At 40.9% G+C, this 19,012-nt stretch overlaps 1 protein-coding gene and 1 long non-coding RNA gene across 6 annotated transcripts in view; one reads left to right on the top strand and one right to left on the bottom strand.

Moving 5' to 3' along the window:
• The window catches only part of LOC147829691 (uncharacterized), a 42,886-nt gene that overhangs the window by 15,332 nt on the left and 8,542 nt on the right, over window positions 1-19,012 (top strand). The gene's annotated exons all lie outside the window — the stretch shown is intronic.
• Abcb1 (ATP binding cassette subfamily B member 1) overlaps window positions 9,847-19,012 on the bottom strand; it is a 222,447-nt gene continuing 213,281 nt past the window's right edge. For all 5 annotated transcript variants that reach the window (XM_087204488.1, XM_087204485.1, XM_087204489.1 and 2 more), the window contains 5 exons: window positions 18,260-18,416; window positions 17,377-17,574; window positions 15,003-15,209; window positions 11,491-11,637; window positions 9,847-10,546 (listed from right to left, as the gene is read on the bottom strand). In XM_087204488.1, coding sequence (XP_087060614.1) covers window positions 10,343-10,546; window positions 11,491-11,637; window positions 15,003-15,209; window positions 17,377-17,574; window positions 18,260-18,416 — 913 coding nt within the window. In that variant the 3' untranslated portion in view covers window positions 9,847-10,342. The remainder of the gene's footprint in view (window positions 10,547-11,490; window positions 11,638-15,002; window positions 15,210-17,376; window positions 17,575-18,259; window positions 18,417-19,012) is intronic.

Raw genomic sequence — 19,012 nt, 5'->3', positions numbered from 1 at the left:
CCTTCTGGATATCTTCCCAAAAGAAAAGCATAATACCACAACATATGCACACCCATGTTTATAGGGGCACACTTTGTAACAGATAAATGTTGGGAATAACCCAAATGCCCATCAACCGATGAATAAAAAAAGATGTAGGTTTTGTTTATATGATGTAGTACTGCTCAGACATAAAGAAGGATAAACTTGAGACATTTCTAGGTAAATGGATCCACCTTATGATCATATTCTTAGGTGAAATAAATCAGACACATGTCTCTCTGGTATGAGAAAATGCAAGTGTAAATAAGGACCAAAATATATAATAGATATCGTGAAATACAAAGAAATTATTCAAAATAATACCACATGTCAAATAGTTTGTTAATAATTAAAATATTTTAAAATGCTGTCGGGACTGTGCAGAAAAAGGAACCCTGCTCCACTGCTGGTGGGAGTGTAGACTGGTGCAACCACTGTGGAAATCAGTATGGAGATTCCTCAAAGAACTAGCATTAGAGGTTTCATTTGACCGAGCTATTCCCCTGCTGGGTATCTTCCCCAAAGAATTAAAAGAATCATACCACAGTGATATATGTACACCCATGTTCATAGCAGCACAGTTTGTAATAGCTAAAACTTGGAAACGGCCCAATTGCCCATCAACTGGAGACTGGACAAAGAAAATGTGGAGTTTTTTTTTTAATGGAGTACTACTCAGCCATAATGAGAAACTAGAGACATTTATAGCTACATGGATGCACATTGAGGCCATATTCTTAAGTGAAATAAATAGGACACACATGTGTAAATACCAAATAGTTTCTCTGGTGTGAGAAACTGAAAGTGTAAATGTGGAACAAAATGTGAAATAGGAAGAAAAGGTCCAAAGGGGATGCAGAAGTGCGAGGGGTAGAGGAAAGGAAAGAAGGGAAAGGAATAAATATGAGAAAAGGAAAAAAATGGAAACAAAGTCTTTGTAAATAGGGAGAGGTGTAGGGGTTGAAGGGAGGGCAGGGGAATGGGGAAAAATAAGAACCAAGATATATTATGTAAAGGTACAAATTCCCAGTCATAAATGTCAGCATATTGTATACCTAAAATGTACCAATAAAATTAGTGAATGAGGGCCAGGGATTTAGCTCAGTGGTTCTGCTGCCTGCCCCAAAAGCACAAGGACCCGAGTTTGATCCCCGGGACCAAAAAAAAAAAAAAAATTAGTGAATGAAAAAAATGAAATGTTTTATACCCCCAAAAAAGTATAATTTCTTAGGAGATGAGTTGAGAGATAGATTAGCCATTGAAAATATGTTCTTTTAAGATTAGTATACACCGTGTATTTACTTACCATTATTATTCTCTCATTGTTACGAAATTTTATTTTTTCATAGAAGTGCTTTTTATATTTTCTTTATTAATATCTACTTGCATTGCATCAAAATAAAATTTTTTAATTCCATGAGTGAAATATAAAAGAATGTGTGAGTAAATAGACATACTATTGTCTATGCAGATATCCCAAAATATTATTTTAACCTATCTGTAAATTCTATGTGATGCTAATCAGAATCTCTACAGCCAATGTGAACGGGAAAATGTGTTCAAATTATTCTAATGTTTTTATGAGAGAATAGATATTTCAGAATCACCTAAGAATTCTGAAAAAGAATGATAAGGAGAAACTAGTTCTACTAAATATGAAGATTATAAGGCTTCATTACTTATTCCATTTTGGTGCCTATAGCTCACAGATGACAGGGTTTTTTTCTTCTTTCTGGCTGAACAATACTCCACTGTGCATATACACCATGTTTTCTTTGTCCATTCTTCTGTTGTTGGGCACTAAGGACCATGTCTTAGCTCTTGTAAATGTCAGTGCCATAATAAACTTGACTATCTCTTTTGAATACATAAAAAACATGGTATCTCTTTTGTATGTTGATGTCATTTCTTTCACATAAAAACCCAGGAATGGTGTAGCTGGATCATATGATAGTTCTGCTTTTAGTTTTCTGAGAAACTTTCATACTGCTTTATTTAGTGACTATACTAATTTACATTTCACTAACCGTGTATAGGTTTTTTTCTCAAGATCCTCACCAACATTTGTTATTTATTTATTATTTTTGGATGATAGACATTTTAACTGTGGTGAGAAGGAAACTGTTAGTTTCACATTTCTCTAGTGGCTAAAGATATTGAGCAATTTTTCATATATTTACTGGTACTTTTTTGACAAGTGTCTATTGAGATCATCTGCCTGGTTTTGACTGAATTGCTTTTTAAGTTTCTTTAGTTGTTCACGTGTTCTGGATATTATCCCTCTGTCAGATGAATAGCTGGCAAAGATTTTCTCACATCCTGTAGGTTGGTTGCCTCTTCACTCTGTTAATTGATTTCCATTACTGTCCAGAAGCTTTTTTATTCAAGAAAATCTCATTTATCAATTTTTCCATTTGTTTTCGGAGCTGTTAGTGTCCAGGACAATAAATTGTTGCCTGTGCTATGTTAAAGTATTTTCCCTACATCTTCTTCTAGCAGTTTCAAAGCTTCAGTCCTGTTTTCGACCCATATTCAGGGTGAGACATGGGCCTCTAGCTTCAACAGTCTACATGTGGATGTCCCCTTAACCAGCACCATTAGTTGATGAGACTGTTCTTTTTCCATGTATCTTTTTAGTATGTTTATTTTAAAAATCAGTTGGCTGAAGATGTGTGAGTTTATTTCTGGGATTTCTGTTCCATTGGTCTATATGTGTGTTTTTATGCCAATGCCATGTTTTTACTACAATGAATCTGTATTGTCCCTTGAAATATGATCGTAACACATCTAGCTTTGCTCTTTTGTTCAAGATTGCTTTCGCTATTGGGAGTTTTGCTTTCATATGAATATTAGGATAAGTTTTTTCAGTTGTGAAAATGTCACTAGTATTTTGATGGGGATTGCGCTGTATCAGTAAATTGCTTTGACTGGTATCTCAACATTTGTGTGTATATTCATTTAATTTCATTAGCAATTAAAAAGTTTTATTGTGTGGGTCTTTCACTTCTTTTTTTTTTTTTCTTTTGGTACCAGGGATCAAACTCAGTACTTTGTGCTTGTGAGGCAGGTGGCAGAACCACTGAGCTAAATCCCCAGCCCTCACTTTCTTGATTAAATTTATTCCTGGCCTTTTTTGGGGGACAGCTATTGTGAATGGGGTCCTTTACATAATTTATTTTTCACCAAGTTTGTTATTGGTGCAGAAAAGTGGTACTGATTTCTGTATGTTAATTTTGTATCCTGCTACTCTACTAAATTTGCTCAACAGTTCTAATAGCAATTTGTGTTATCTTTATAGGTTTTTCTATACATGGAATCATATCATCTGCAAACAGAATTTCCCTTCCTTTTTGTATGCTTTTTATTTCTTTTTTCCTCCTTAATTATTCCAGCCAAATCTTTTAGCACTATATTCAGTAAGAGTGGTGAGAGTGCACATCTTTGTCCTCTTCCAGGTCTTAAAAAAAAATACTTTCAGCTATCCTGTTGCATATGATAACAGTCGGTAATCATATCTAGCCTTCAGTATATTGGTGCATAATCTTTCAATATCTCATAATCTTTCAGTTCTTCAGGATTTCATCATTAAAGGATAGTACATTTTCTGTTAATATTTTCTTCTGCATCTTTTGAGATGATCCTATGATTCTTATCCTTCATTCAGTGGATGTGTGATGATTCATATTTATTGATCTGCAGGTGCTGAACCATCCTTGTATCCCAGGAATAAATACGATTTGAGCATGTTGGATGGTTTTTTGATATGCTCTCGGACTTGATTTTTGATGATGCTTTTAGCATTTATTTTTATCAGGAATATTGGTCTACTGTTTTCTGTTTTGTCCTTGTCTGGTGTTACTAGTAGGGTAATTCTTATTCCAATAGCATGATTTTGATAGAGTTCTCTTCCTTTTAATGCTTTGGAATACTTTGAAAACTATTGGAACTAGTTTTTTAAAGGGTAGTAAAATTCAGTAGTGAAGCTATCCGACCCTGAGCATTTCTTTGTTGGAAGACTATATTACTTCCTCATTCAACCTAGTTACATAGTTTAGGTCCATTCAGGTTTTTAATGTCCATACGTGGCTCAATTTTGGTAGGTTATATGTTGCTAGAAAGTTATCCATTTCCTCTAAATTTTCCAGTTTGTTACCATATGGTTGTTTATAAGAATCCCTAATGATCCTGTCAAGTTTGTTTATATATTTTCGAAACTAGCTTTTGACTCATTTGTAATTTCTGTTTTTCAGTTTCTATTTTATTTCTGCTCTGATCTTTATTTCTTATACTCATCTTGCACTTGATTTGTTCTTGATTTTCCAGATGTTGGACATGCACCAAGTTTTTCTTTTGTTTCTTTTTTTGATGAAGTAACATATTGCCATAAACTCCCTCCCCCTCCCTCATTGGTGCTGGAATTCAAGTTTCAGGCCTAGAGCATGCAAGACAATCATTGTACCCCCTAAGCTATGAGTTCTAACCCCAAAATTCCATTTTAGTACTGGTTTTGCTGTGTCACGTAAGTTTTGCTATGCTGTGTTTCCGCTTTTACTTTTTGAGAAATTTTTACATTTCCTTTTTTATTTCCTCAGTGATCTATGTTTTGTTTAAAAATATATTGGTCAGTCTCCATATATTTGTATAATTTATGAAGTTCCTTTAGTTTTTGATTTCTAGTTTTGTTCCCTTGTTTTCAGTTTTTTAATTTATTGACTAATTTTGTGGCCTAGAACACCGTTACTCTTAAGAATGTTCCACGTGTTGATGAGAATGTGGATTCTGCATCTGGTGGATGAAATGTTCCGTACATGCCTCATAGGTACCATCAGACTTAGTATAATTTAACTATAATGCACCTGCTGATTGTTTGTCTGCATGGTTTATCCGTTGATGAAAGTATAGTGTCTGAAGTTCTTCACTGTTACTGCATTGGAGCCTGTCTTAGTTACTTTTCTTGTTGCTGAGGCAAAATACCCAACATCCAAAGTGAAAGGAGGAAAGGTTTATTTAGCTTATAGTTTGTAGAGGTTTCAGTACATAGTTGAGTGGCTCCAAGCCGGGGTGGCATGGCAGAGGGGCATCAGAGAGGAGAAACAGTTCATGCCAAAGCAGGGCAGGCAGAAGACAGCAAGCAGCAAGCGACAAGTGACAGATTCTCTCAGTCCCTTTATATTGCATCCACTCACACCAAGGTGGGGCAACCTTAATCCTACCCAGAACTATGCCAAACCACCCAGTGGACTGATTTAGTAATGACACACCCTTCATCCCAGCATCACACACTCTAGATCCAGCCACCTCTGAAAAAGTCACACCTATGACCTCATGATGCCTATACGAGGCTTTGGAGGGACATACCTACACATAAGCCATAAGACTAGCTTTCCTTTTAGATGTAACAAAACTAGGTACTCCAGCACTGGGTGCATGTCCATTTGCAATCAGTATATCTTCTGAATTAGTACCTTGATCATGAAATAGTGACCTTTGTCTATTTTGTCTGAGAAGTATAGCTACTCTTGCTTGTTCTAGGTTTCCATTTGCATAGAATTCTTTCATGCTCAGTCTTTGCTAGTGAAGTAAGTTGCATTACAGGCAGCATATTGTTGGTTTGTTTTTTGTTCCCATTCAGTAATGTTGTATCTTTTAATAGAGGGATTTAGTTCATTTATATTCAAGGACATTATTGATAATTCCTTCCATCATTTTGTTGATTTTCTTGTTTTGAAGATCCTTAGAACTTTTACTTCTTCTGTTATCTTTTTTTATTTTTTTGGTGGTACCAGGGTTCAAACTCAGGACCTTGCAATTGCGAGGCAAGCGGTGGCATCACTGAGCTAAATTCCTGGCCCTTCTGTTGTTTATTTTTATACATTGGTGGTTTCCTGTATTGATAAGATTTGTTTTTAAAATTCTTTTATGTGTGTATGTCCTTGTAGTGGGTTATGTGGGTCAGCTTTCCAAAACTGACAAAATACTTGGCAAAGACAACTAAAGGTTTACTTTGGTTCATGTTTTAGAGGTTTCAGTACAATGCCAGGAGATGGCAAGGCAGAACCATATGATGGCAGGGTGTGGTAAAGGGGGGTTGTTCACCTCATGGCAGCCAGGAAGCAGAGACAGCAACAGCCTGAGGGCTTGTGCTAGCAGGTATAGTACTTCTGCTAACGGATGGTGCCATCCCCAACAGGGCAGATCCCCCCGTCAGCTTCCTGGCTCACATGCCAATTGTCTCCGGAAACAATCTCACAGACACAGGCAGAAGTGTGCCTTACTAATTTTCGGGGTGTTACTCAACTCGATCAAGCTGTCAGCCATGATTAACCATTACATGAGTTTTCTACTTTCCTGTGTTTTCATGATGGAAGTTATCTTTCTTTTGCTTCTGAATACAAAGCTCCCTTAAGCATATTTTGTATGGCTAGTCTGATTGTGATAAATTATCTAAGTCTCTGCTTGTCTCAGAAGGTCTTTATTACTCACTTGTACATGCAGGATAGCTTTATTGGCTATAGTATTCTTGCTTGGTTGTCATCTTGAATCTTTATATCTATCATCCCATTCCCTTCTCTGTACATTTTGGCAGAATCATTCTGTTAGTTGAATGGGCATAGCTTTGAATGTGACTTGGTGCTTTTCTTACAGTTTTTGTAATTCTGCTCTGAGCTTTTGACAGTTTAACTCTAACATGTCTTGGTGAAGATCTTCTCTAGTCATGTCTAGTTCAGATCCTGTAAGCCTCTTACAACTGAAAGCCTACATCTTTCCCAAGATTAAGGAAGTTTCCATCTAGTGTCTCATTTGAATAGCTTTGCTGTGTCTGTCCTTTTATACTCACCTCCAGGTATTTATCTATTTCATGGTGTCTCCAAGGTCTTCCAAGCTGTCATTTTTCTCTTTCTGTTTGTCTCTCTCCTTATTTCTGTGTCTGAGTGTGATATTGGCAAGGACCTGTCTTCAAGTTCAGACATTCTTATATTTGATCTAGTCTGTTCTTGAGAATTCTACGGGATTTTTTTGTTTGTTCTTTATGTTTGTTCTTTACTCCTGGGGATTAAACTCAAGGGTGCTCTACCACTGACCCAGATCCCCAGTGCTTTTTATTTTGGACAGGGTCTGAGTTGCCAGGCATTTCATCAATAAATATCCTTCTTATGGAGGTCTGTTGCCAGTTATTGTGGTTTTTTGGAGGCACCATGTTTTCTCATATTTCCAGCATCCCTATGTTCACATTTGTGCATCTGGCAAATTGATTCTCAGTACTATTTTTATAAACTAGCTTTTTATACTAAATGGCTTTCTCCTGAAGATGTGTCTTGGGTATCAGTTTGGAAAGGTATGTTGGCATTGCTTCCAGGTGGGCACCCTGGGAGAGTTTCCCTATAGTTTCTTTGACTGTGAGCAACAGATCTCTACAGATCAGAGAGCCCTTCTGTCTCCAGGAGTCATGTAGGGGAGTGTCATAGTCATTTCCTTTGCTTTGAGACACAAAACCTGACAGCCACAACTTAAAGGAGGAGAGATTATACTGGCTCATAGCTTTTAGATGTTTAAGACCATGGTTCCCAGGCTCATTCAGAAACAGCATAGTGGAAGGGTCTGCTGCAGAGGAGCTGCAGCCAGGAAGCAGAGAGAGAAGGGAGGACAGAGGGAGGGAGACAAAGCAACCTGTTAGCAGCAAGTCAGCTACAGTGCCCTGTAATCAGTCACCTTCCAGATGACATGGGGCTTGTGGGGCCACACTGGATCTAAATCTTGGGAGGGAACAGGCACTATCGTGGCCCAGGTGGGTGTTGTTTACACAGCATAGATGTGTGGTGACCAGCGTGACTCAGGCAGTAGAAGTGAGGGCGCTTTAAACATTGGAGCACAGTGCTTTTGTAGCAGCAGCAGCGCTTCAGGTAACTGGGGCAAGCCTGTGGTATCAGGAGGCACAAAGCATAGAACAGATACTTTGGCCTAGCAGAGCATGGCAGCTCTGGCTAATTATGGCTTGGGTTACACAGCTTGGGTCTGTGAGGGCAGCAGCTCAGCCTACTGTGGCTCAAGTAGATCAGAGACAGCTTCAAGCAGGTAAGGGAGATCCTGCTTCTGAAGCTGATGAAGTTGCCTTGGGCAGCAGTGTATGTATCTTTGCTCCCAATATTTTGCCCATATTGCAGCAACTTTAGACCTGAGGGCTGAGGGGCAGATGATACATGTGCCTTCTCTGGGGCAGAGCTACAGTGCAAACTCCTGGAACCGCTTGGAAGGGGGCTCTGGCCTGTCCCTCCCATTGTTGGGGTTGCCCCCATCTGCAGCGAGGTGCCATCTTCACAAAAATGGGGCCCGTTGAGACTCTGCTGTTCACCCTTTTCCTTGAGGGGGGAGACTCCCCAGAGCAGAAACAGGATTTCAGCTGGGTGCTTTCTTGCATTGCCTTATCAGTATCCCAGGTTTCTGTGCCTTGCAAGGTTCTTGTCTTTCCCTTGCTGTTTTCCAAAGTGCTACCCATCTTGGGCTGGGGATTTAGCTCAGTGGCTCGCCGCCTGCCTCAAAAGTGCAAGGTCCATAGTTCAATCCCTGGTACCAAAAAAACAAAGAAACAAACGAAAAAGTGCTGCCCATCTCAAAACTCAACTATTATTTGCTACTCTGGTTCTTCTTAGAGGAGTCAAGCACTGGGAACCTCTCTTTGGCTGTCCAATTTAATTTTGTAATCATTCTGTTTTGTGAACATACTAAAATAGGATGCATAATTTTTACTGTTAAATATCTAGATTCCAGTTTTCAACTTTATAACTAATAGTACAATAAGCAACCTTTATATAGCTTTTAACTAAATGGATTTTCCTAGAACTGAAATTTCTGTCTCAAAGGATATGCATTTTAACAGCTTTTGTTATGCCGTTAAGTAATCATTGAAACTTATATCAATGACTAGGTCAACTATAAAGACTGTCACAATAGAGATATTTTTTATTTATCATCAAGTTACTAGCCAAAAATGTGTTAATCTGCAGTTTTTGGGTGACTGAAATTGTATACTTTTTTCTCATGCATTTCTCATTTTTGAAAATTTCTAGATCTCAGGTTTTGACCATTTTTTCTGGAAGAAGCCTTTGTTTTCACATGAAAGTTCTTTAAAGATATTAACTGTTTACAGAAATATGGCAAACATGGCCCTAAGCTTCTGATTTTCAATCTGGTTTATCCTGCTTTTGCACTAAATTTATGTAAAATTTTGAAAACAGAGGACCAGTCTTCGAGTTATTTCTTCTTTCCTTTTTGCAGGTTTGAATCATGAAGTATTCAAACACCCAGCACATTCTAAACGTGTAAATTAGGAAGATCAGACTTTTTTTTTTTTTGTACCAGGGATCTGCTCAGGACCTTGCATTTGTGAAACAGGCATGGTGCCACAGAGCTACATCCCCAGCCCAGGAAGATCAGATTTTTAAGAAACAATTACTGGGAACAGTGATTCATTATCAAGACAGAAAAGGGTATAAAACTATTAAAATCCTTGAACAGGCCTTTATAAGAGCAATGAATAATTTTGAAGGTAAACCTGAGGAATATACAACTGCCTCTCACTCACCCTTCCCAAATCGTATTAATCTGTGTGACAGGTTTGAGTTCTGTAACAACATGGAAGTACAGGAATCAGCAGGATCTACTTCTAGAAGATAGAAGCTAGATGGTTCTGTGAAACCCAACGTGAAAAAACTAATGAAATGGAGTTGAACTGTTTAGGTATTTCCACAGCAATGAATGGGTTTTTAATGAACCCATATTTGCAAAAATACGTATATTCACATGCGTTTTGGACAACATGACACCAACGATATGAAAGTTTAGTTTTATTTTAGGCACTTCTGGGGAAACATATCAGTACTGTTTGTTATTGATAGAATAATCTTTTAGCAATAGTGACTTATAGTTCCAATGATAAAGTATAAATAAAATTACATTAAATTACATATTCCAAAATTACATTAAATCCTTTTATGAATTCTGTAATGGATACAAACCATTATCCACTCCCATTTGATAGTGGTTCTATTTATGATTCTTTGACTTATTTTTTTTTCTTTGTACTGGGGATCAAACTCAGACCTTGTATTTGCGGGGCAGGCAGTGGAACCACTGAGCTAAATCCCCAGCCCCTAGGATTCTTTAACTATGAAGTCTCTGAAGACGCTAGACTGGAAATTATCCAGTTGTGGCAGGAAATGCTAAATAGGTAACTACCAAATGCAGTGCTTGTTTTTTGACCCGATCAAACGTCATATTTAAACACAACTGTTTAATGTTTAAGATCCCATGTGGTCAGACTTCACTAGCGCTTTGCTCCAGCCTGGACACTGACCATTGAGAAATAGACGCCTTTCTGTGCTAGCAGCTGCTGGTGTGTGCCGTGCTCCTTCACCCTGCCATTCTGAATCACCACGATGACGTTGGCGTTCTGGATGGTGGAGAGGCGGTGCGCGATCACAATGCAGGTGCGACCTTCTCTGGCTTTGTCAAGGGCTTCCTGGACAACCTGTTCCATAATCACATGAATTAATTCTCTTAATAACACTCTTCTCCCTTTAACTGTTCCTTCATCACAAGCTCCATGGTTTCTCTCATTTGGTCTTTAGTGGTTGTGTCAGTGAAATAAAACAGGATGTGTCCCGTCAGAAAATATTTGAGTCCTACTTTAGCTAAGTTGTGAGATGGATTACTCCTGTTCTTAAAGTTACAGCAATACTTTAGTCCATCCAATAATTTGGAAACATTTCCAAATGCTCCTTACTAAAAGCAGCCAGTTAAGGCAGCTCCGCAGCAGCAAATCACAAAGCCTGAACAAAGACCAAACTCAGCCTCCTTCACTGGTAGTGTTTGTCTCGTGGTAGGGATTGAAGCCAGGGACTTCACACTAAGCTACATCCTCTACCTTTTAAAAAGTGTTTATTTTGACACAGGGCCTCTCACTCACTAAGCTGCTAAGGTGCCCAGGCTGGGTTTGCATTTTGACGCTCCTGCTTCAGCCTCCCAGACTGCTTGGGATTACAGGTTTGCACCATCGCACACAGCTCAATGTTATTATCTTTAGGACAGAAAACCTCTCCTAAGCAGTCTGTCTTTCGAATGGCTGAATTCTTCACCTGTTCTCAAACTGAAAATGATTGCCTCCACTTCCCTTCAGGTACAGCCAGATCATAACCTTGCCTCACACTTCACACAGGGCCGCTGCAGAGATCTGCTGGCAGACATGGGGAACATGCTTCCTGCACGCAGCTTTCGGAGCTTATGTGCTCCACCACTAATTTACCTTCTCTCACCTTAGCTCTCCTATATTGATAGCTACAGAAAGTACTTGAATTCCACTGAAATAGGCCTTCAGCAACAATCGACACATCTGCCTAGATTTTGTTCTCTATTTTGGAAGAGAAAAGCACACATCTAAACCTTTGTATGAAAGAGCCCAAATGAAATTCACACCTTTTCACTTTCTGTATCCAGAGCTGATGTAGCTTCATCCAGAAGCAAAATATGAGGCTGTCTAACAAGGGCACGGGCGATGGCGATGCGCTGTTTCTGGCCACCGGAGAGCTGAGTTCCTTTGTCTCCCACTCTGGTGGTGTATTTCTGCAAATAGAGGTCTGGTATTACAAAAGTCAAACACGCAGTTCGCTCTCAGAAAGGGGATTTTTTCTGATAGAATTAGAAAAATGTAGGTGCATAAGCTACGAGTGTGTTTATGGACACTTAAGACAAAGATTCTAAATGGTAGGTTTAATTTCTCTTTTGGAAAATACACATTTTATGTTTTATTATAAGTCAGCCAGACGTTTCATGAGGAAGAATACTGTTGGGGAGCTATCATCTTCCATCTTTGACTTCTATTAGTTTGAGAACAAAGATTGGCAGGAGAAGGGCAATTTTAGGTGAATAGGGTATACAGCGTAACTGAAGCACAGTGTAATTCTCACCTGCAGCAGACGCCCTCTGCATGACTTTAAAGGGAGGGAAGATAAACCTTGGGAAGTTAGCCTTCTGGTGTCTGTTTTTACGAGACCACCTGCAACACTTAAATCATTTCCATGGGTGCTAAGGAATTTGCTTTGTTATCCACAAGGAAAACTGAGGCATCTTTTCAAAAATTGTTGTTTTTAAAGTTCTTCCAAAATTTTTCCCGTAATGTTCCCCACAGTACAGAGCTGCCACAACTATTTAATATGCTGATAAGGACAGGAGATAAAACGTATGTAAAAGAAACCAGAAGTTGGGTATAGCAGCATGCAAGACTTAGAAAACAGTATTATCATCTTCAGCCCTTTTGAGGCTGAAATCACAGTCCCACAGTGGGCTCTGATTCTTACACCTGAATTTTGAGTGTGAAATTCACATTTTCCATCGTATTGCCTATTGTTGTATCTGGCAACTCTAGAGTATGGTGGTGAGAATGAGGGGGAGGCAGGGAAGGAGGGGAAAGAAAAGGGAGAGAAGGGAGAGAGGGAGGGAGAGAGAGACAGAGAGACCCTCTGGTGAGGCTTGGCAGATTACGGAGGGGTTCCGCCCAGAGCTGGGGCAGGTGCACTGCAGTGTGTCTCCTGTGAGTTCAGAGGGAGTTCAGGTGTCCTGCTGAGTTAGATGAGGCAGTGCTGTAACCTTAGAGAACAGATGACCCTATATTGGCCTCTAGGGGGTGTAGGTGAATACTGGTGGTACTAATCACTCAGAAAAAAAAATGTAAGCTTAGAAAACAGAGCTTAATTATCTAAGAACTTAGTGTGCTGAGGAAAGACTCTGAGGAAAAGACCCGTGATGTCTACAGGTGTGTTATATGATGGACAGACACCCGGAATCCAGAAAAGTGGGGTCCCTGTGGCAGACAAACACCTGAGAAGCAGGGTACACGTAAACAGCAGATAATAGTTATTCTGTGTTTGTGTGTTGTAACCTGCATCGTGTTGCCTGGATAATCACTGCTGCACTCCACCACCACAGTTTTAGTCAGCAGAGGTGGGAAGGGGCCTGAAAACCTGTATTTCTAGCAAGTGCTCAGGTGCAGTTGCTACATGTGAGTGCTCTGAGAATCACTGACTCCTCATTAGTGAAGGGGTTTTGGGGTGAACGCCTAGCTGAACTGACTCAGAGTGGTTCTGGCTGTGGAAGATCCAACTAAGGAGGATTGTTCTCAGAGCCAGATAAAAGGAGAACAAGAGGGAAGGATTTCAGCTGGTCTTTCTTGCACAAGCTTCACTGCTGATTTTCCTTTGCGGGACGGACTTCGGCTGTTCTCTTTGGAGGAGCTTTGGTCCTCACCTTCACCTCCAGCGTCCTCTCCTGGCCTCAAACACAGACACTTTAGAATTTCAACAGCCATTTCTTGGCCTCCTAATACAGAGTCATACAGGACATTGCCATGGGCTCCAGGGCCTCGGCTGGATTCTTCAGATCTCTAAGCCTTGGACAGACCTCTTGCTCTCTTCTACACTTGACTCTGTGAAGATCTTGTAGCTCATCTTGTAAACCTCGGTATCCTGCATTCAGTGTGATTCAGGGCACCTGCAGTGTTTTGACAAGCCTTGCCCCAGCCCTGCAAGCTCTTGGAAGTTTACATTTTAAATGTACAAGCCTCAACAAGAGTCAAATATCTGTAACTGGACAAGACTGTTGGAGGAGGTCGACAGGCCCTTCACCCTCCGGACTGTTTTAGGGGGTAGCAGAATCTGAAGTATAGGCTTAGGAAAGAGAATCTTGGAAGGAGTAGGGGCTCATGTTACAACCCCTTATGAGGAGATTGCCTTCCTCCCTGGTTTGAGGCTACTGAGCTTTATTTTTTAGGAGTAATTTCTTGTAATAAAGCACATAACTAGTGATAAAATGGGAGCGGACAGATGAGCTGGGTCACGAATAGGACCTAACAGGCCCCAAGAGAAAGTGAGAGGTTCCTTACCTAGTCTGCTAGAGCAGTGATGGCGAACCTTTTAGAAACTACAACCCAAAACCCACTTATTTATTGCAAAGTGCCAACACTGCAATTCAACCTGAATACTCAGGTTTTAGTTTAGAAAAAAACAAACTCATACATTAACTTTTGTCTTAAAAGAAAAAAACAGTAACATGCAAGCCACAGGTTCAACGCAACTATCCTCAAGGAATTCAAAGTCTGTGTACAGCACAAAGCCCAGGATAGATTTCAGCACTTAACCATAGAAATGCAGCTCAGGACCTATGAAATATACAATGATCACACAATACCACGTCATCCCAGTGGCTCAGCTGTGACCAGACAGCCCGCTGTCTGCCATGGGTCCAGCTCTCTGCCTGGCCTGACTCCACAGAGTGAGGTCAAAGCTTAGAAAAGAGCAGCGAGGAAGCACAAGGAAGACAGATGAAAGACGGAGTGGGAGCCATGGTCATGCCTGGTTCCCTGGCAGGACCACAAGCATCATGGCCACAGGGGGAGGCCCAGATGCTGACTGCAGGTCTGTCGTTGGACTAGGAGGGAAAGTGAAAGGCCTCCTAGACATCCTACTTAGCCCTAGGGCCAAAGCAAGTGGAGGCTCAAGTCTACAAGCTGGAGGTGTTCCAGGTCTCCTAACCCCAGCAAAGTCCCTCTCTCCTAAAACTGAATCCAACACTTTCCACCCTTCTCACAAGGACAGCCAGGTGACCAGGTAAATGAAACTAATAACCAGGACAGGAAGTGTGGCCAGATGCTTGAATACAGGTTGGACTGTGTTCTGGTCCCTACCTTCTCCTCACCATAGCAAACCAACTCGTTAGAAATCACATGATAGGGCTGCACCATTTGATTTCACCAATGGTAACTCAGTGGTAGAGCACTTGCCTACCACATACCAGGCCCTGGGTTTGATCCCTAGCATTGCAAATGAAAAGAATGAGCATGAAAAGGAACAGGAGGAGGACAAGGGGAAGAAAGAGGGAAGAGAATGCAAAGGAGAGTACATGCTCCTGGTCTCTTAGTGTGGAGGGACACTTACCTCAGGCAGCGACTCGATGAACTGGTGGATGTTGGCCTCCTTGGCTGCCTTCACAATCTCTTCCTGTGACACAGTCCTGCTGTTGTCCCCATAGGCGATGTTCTCCTCAATGCTGCAGTCAAACAGGATGGGCTCCTGGGACACAATGCCCAGCTGTGCTCGCAGCCACTGGACATTCAGTTGCTGTATTTCTGTGCCATCCACAAGCTGAGAAGAGTGCACACGTCAGTCCCAGGACCAGCACGCTTTGAATTTAGCAAAATCAACATCATTATTTCATACTTCAGAAGAGTCAAAGTAGTTGAGATTAATGGAAAGTCACATTTGTCTCCCTTTGGGTTGTCAAGGTTAATTGAACAAGGTCATGATTGTGCACTTGGGGGAAAGGTCACATTCTGATGATTTAATGGGGATTTCTGATATGCATATTCCTTCCCTTAATCTGGGAACCTGTGAATATATTATGTTGTGAGTCAAGGAGGCATTAAAGCCTCAGATGGAATTAAGGATGTTAATTGGCAAACAAAAATAAAACGATTATCATGGATTATCTTGGGGAGCCTAACATAATCATAAGGGTTCTTAGGGGGGGCTGGGGATTTAGCTCAGTGGTTTCGACGCCTGCTGCGCAAGGACCCGAGTTCAATCCCTGGTACCAAAAAAACAAAAACAAACAAACATAAGGTTTCTTAGGGGTTCTTAACTGTGAGAAAGGCAGGACTGTATCCACACATGTAATATGAGAAGATTTGGTAGATATTACTGGTTCTGAAAACTGAAGAAGGGGCCAGGAGCTAGAAAATGCAGGACAAATTTGTTCTTTGCAGTCCACAAGGGGAGCAGAGCTCTGCTGACACCTTGAGTTTAGCTCAGTGAGACCTCCTTAGGATTTATCACCTCCATAAGTGTAAGGTAAGAAATATGTGCTGTTTTCAGCCAGTAAAGCTGTGGTTCTATGAGCCACAGGAAACAAACACCCCTTTCTTCTGGGATGTATCCTGGAATCCTTATTCTTACACCTCAGTTTTTCGTACTAAGAGCAGCCTGGATCAGAGTGGAAATAAATACAACTATGATCACACATTGAGTTTATGGGTCAGGTTTTTAATCTGACCCACGTTTGAGAAGCCAGATGCAGTGATCACATGGAACAGCAGTGCACATGGCAGGGCAGCTGGTGCATCTCTGTGCCTGCTGATCTTGGGAAAAAGAATTCATTGCTTTTACTTTCTTTGAGGGAAACATAAAAATGTGGACAATTTCTCAGTTCACAGAGTTGAGGATTACTGAGAACATACAGACTCACTTAGCCCAGCGCTGGGTAAAGGGTAAGTGCTTAAGGGCCAACAACAACTACCTCTGCATGTGATGAACTTTGAGCTACAGAGGATAGAAAGGTAGATAAGCATTTGAAAGGGCAAATGCAGAAGGCATCTTCAGTAATAGGCCAAAGAAGTATCCCTGGATCCCTGAGGGTTCTAGAGGCTACTCATGAAGTCCCCTCCCAGACTTGCTGAGAAGAGCCACCCTCTCTGGTGCAGCTATATCTCCAGGAGGGCTCTGTTTGCAGAGAATTTTCCACATTTGCATGATAGAGCTCCACCTGGAGCTAGTGTGTTTGTCCATGCCCATACCACTCCAGTTATTTCATACTTTAAATATCATCTCTGAGTAACACCCATAACTAAATGCCACCATAATAAACATTTCTGGATCTAAATTCTGTTCCTTCCTCCTTTGACTCTTTTCCTATCCCCCATTACAATGGTATAAATTCACCACTTCCTCAAGACTCTTAGTTCATGTCCAACACCTGACAGTCCTCTGACAGGAATTCAGATATTCTGGTAAAAGAATAATTGTCACTCTACACTCATTTTCTTAGTTGGAAAATGAAAAGATATTCTTTCTTCCACACTCTTCATTCATAGCCCAAATGTTTCCGTCTTGGCGCGATTGGGTTCTGTTGTGCTCTTTGGTTTCTTTCTTTGTTCTCCCTTGGAGGATGTTTCATTGTCCTCTCTCTATCACTGATGTTATCTCATCCTTAGCCATAAAAATGCTCGGAATTCCCCTTCCTAAATTCTCTGGATTTTTTACCTTCCCTATTCAAGCTGCTGTTCCCAGTTGGCCCTTTTACCTTTGATCTTGGTCTTAGCACCTTCTTCAGTCCCACTTTCCTTCCTAACCATTCTGCAGCCATAGTACACTGTTTATCATCAGCACTTCCCTGACAGCTATACTACCAGACTTTACTTAAGTGGGGCTGTTATTTAAAAGATTGGAAAACAATGACTCATCCTTGAGAATGAAAAACACATCCAGGCCTCCAGAGAAGGAAAACCCTGAACTGAGCTGAAGGCAGAGTGCTCACCACAGTCCCGGCCAATGGGTCGTAGAACCGCTCCAGGAGCTGGACCGCTGTGCTCTTCCCACAGCCACTGCTGCCCACCAAGGCCAGCGTCTGGCCCTTCTTCACCTGCAGGCTCAGCCCCTGAAGCACCGGGATGTCTGGCCGGGTGGGATACTTGAACACAACATCACTGAAGGTCACGTTTCCTTCCAGCATATTCTAAAATGAGGACAGCAACAGTAAGTTTGCTGCAGTGCTGAAACACGGGGTAGAATGAAGCCAGAGATGGGAAACCTTTTAGAGACGGGTGCCCAAACTGCCACCAAAAGCCACTTACTTATTGCAAAGTGCCAACATGTCAGTTAAACCTGAATATCCAGTGCTCGGCTGCTGGGGCTCTTGGCTACCCTGCCGACAGGGAAGGCTCTGTGTGCCCACTGTGGCATGCGAGCCATAGATTAGCCAGCACTGACCTGAGCCCTTCCACCACCAGGTTTCAAAAGGTAGTGCAATCCTGTTAGAGGTAAGATTAACTCATACTGCTAGAACTAAAAAATAAGACCTCAGAGTCAATGTTTTTATTGAATGAGCTGTTAATCCAATCAAAAGCCCAATACAGATGTGATAAACTTGTCTCCCCAGAATGGAGTAACTTACATACCAGAAAACTCATTGCTAGGATCTGCTTATAAAGCTAGCAGTATTCCTCCCTCCCTCTAACTTTGATATGTAGAAGTACTGGATATGAGCACATATTATTAGCACTTACTGAAATAAACACACGACCTTCAAATCTGTATATTACTATCATCACATAAGAAGCATACATTTTGTCAAATTCCCCCCTTGAATACTTTCATTCGGCAATTAGGAGCAGATCGTGCAGTGGAAACCTCAAACTCACCGGCTTCAGGCCTTCTGTGCTGTAGCTGTCGATGGCGGGGACTTTTTCAATGATCCTGATGATGTGGGCAGCTGATAATTTGGCTTTGGCATAGTCCGGGGCAAAGGAACTGACCTGCCCGACTGCCATGGCACCAAAGACGACGGCTGAAAACACCCTAGGGAACAGAAGACAAGACACGCACAGTTATGGCCGCATTGTTAGAAAACTGACACTTCCACAAGCAGGGAGCATTGCTGCAAATAATTGTAAAACAGGATTTGTAAAATTTTATAAACTGAAGAAAAGTTGACTTCACCTGCCAAAAAGCTGACCTTCAAGTATTAGGACACCGTTGTAAAGGTCCTTTGTTTCTTTAATAGCTCCTCTCATCGCCCTCCGGACACGTTTATGAAAGTGGGTGTTTAAATAGTAGACCGCTACAACTGTGCCATTAGTTGTTTCTTGTTAAAAATTTTATCTAAGTAAATCACACAATCTTGTCCTCCTTATCATTCAAACCTTTGGGACCTATTTACTACTCTTCACACAGGTCTCCCCTTTCCTTTACCTACTTGGAAGACTGATTTTGCAAACATAAATGTCCAAGAGACAGCAAGATTCATCAATTCAAAGTAAAGCAATATATCCAATAATTATCCAATCAAACACCTAATATCCATGCTGTCTAACTTTCTTTGATTTAGGTCTTAATCACAAGTAATACCTATATATCATATGTCACACATACGAGTAGACATTTTAAATCTTCTG

The sequence above is a fragment of the Heterocephalus glaber genome, unplaced genomic scaffold (assembly GCF_053883595.1).
Source record: "Heterocephalus glaber isolate CG9 unplaced genomic scaffold, H.glaber_assembly_v1.0 deba00000546, whole genome shotgun sequence".
NCBI lineage: Eukaryota > Metazoa > Chordata > Mammalia > Rodentia > Bathyergidae > Heterocephalus > Heterocephalus glaber.
The sequence above is the reverse complement of the archived record's forward strand: the minus strand, read 5'-3'. Positions and strand labels throughout refer to the sequence as shown.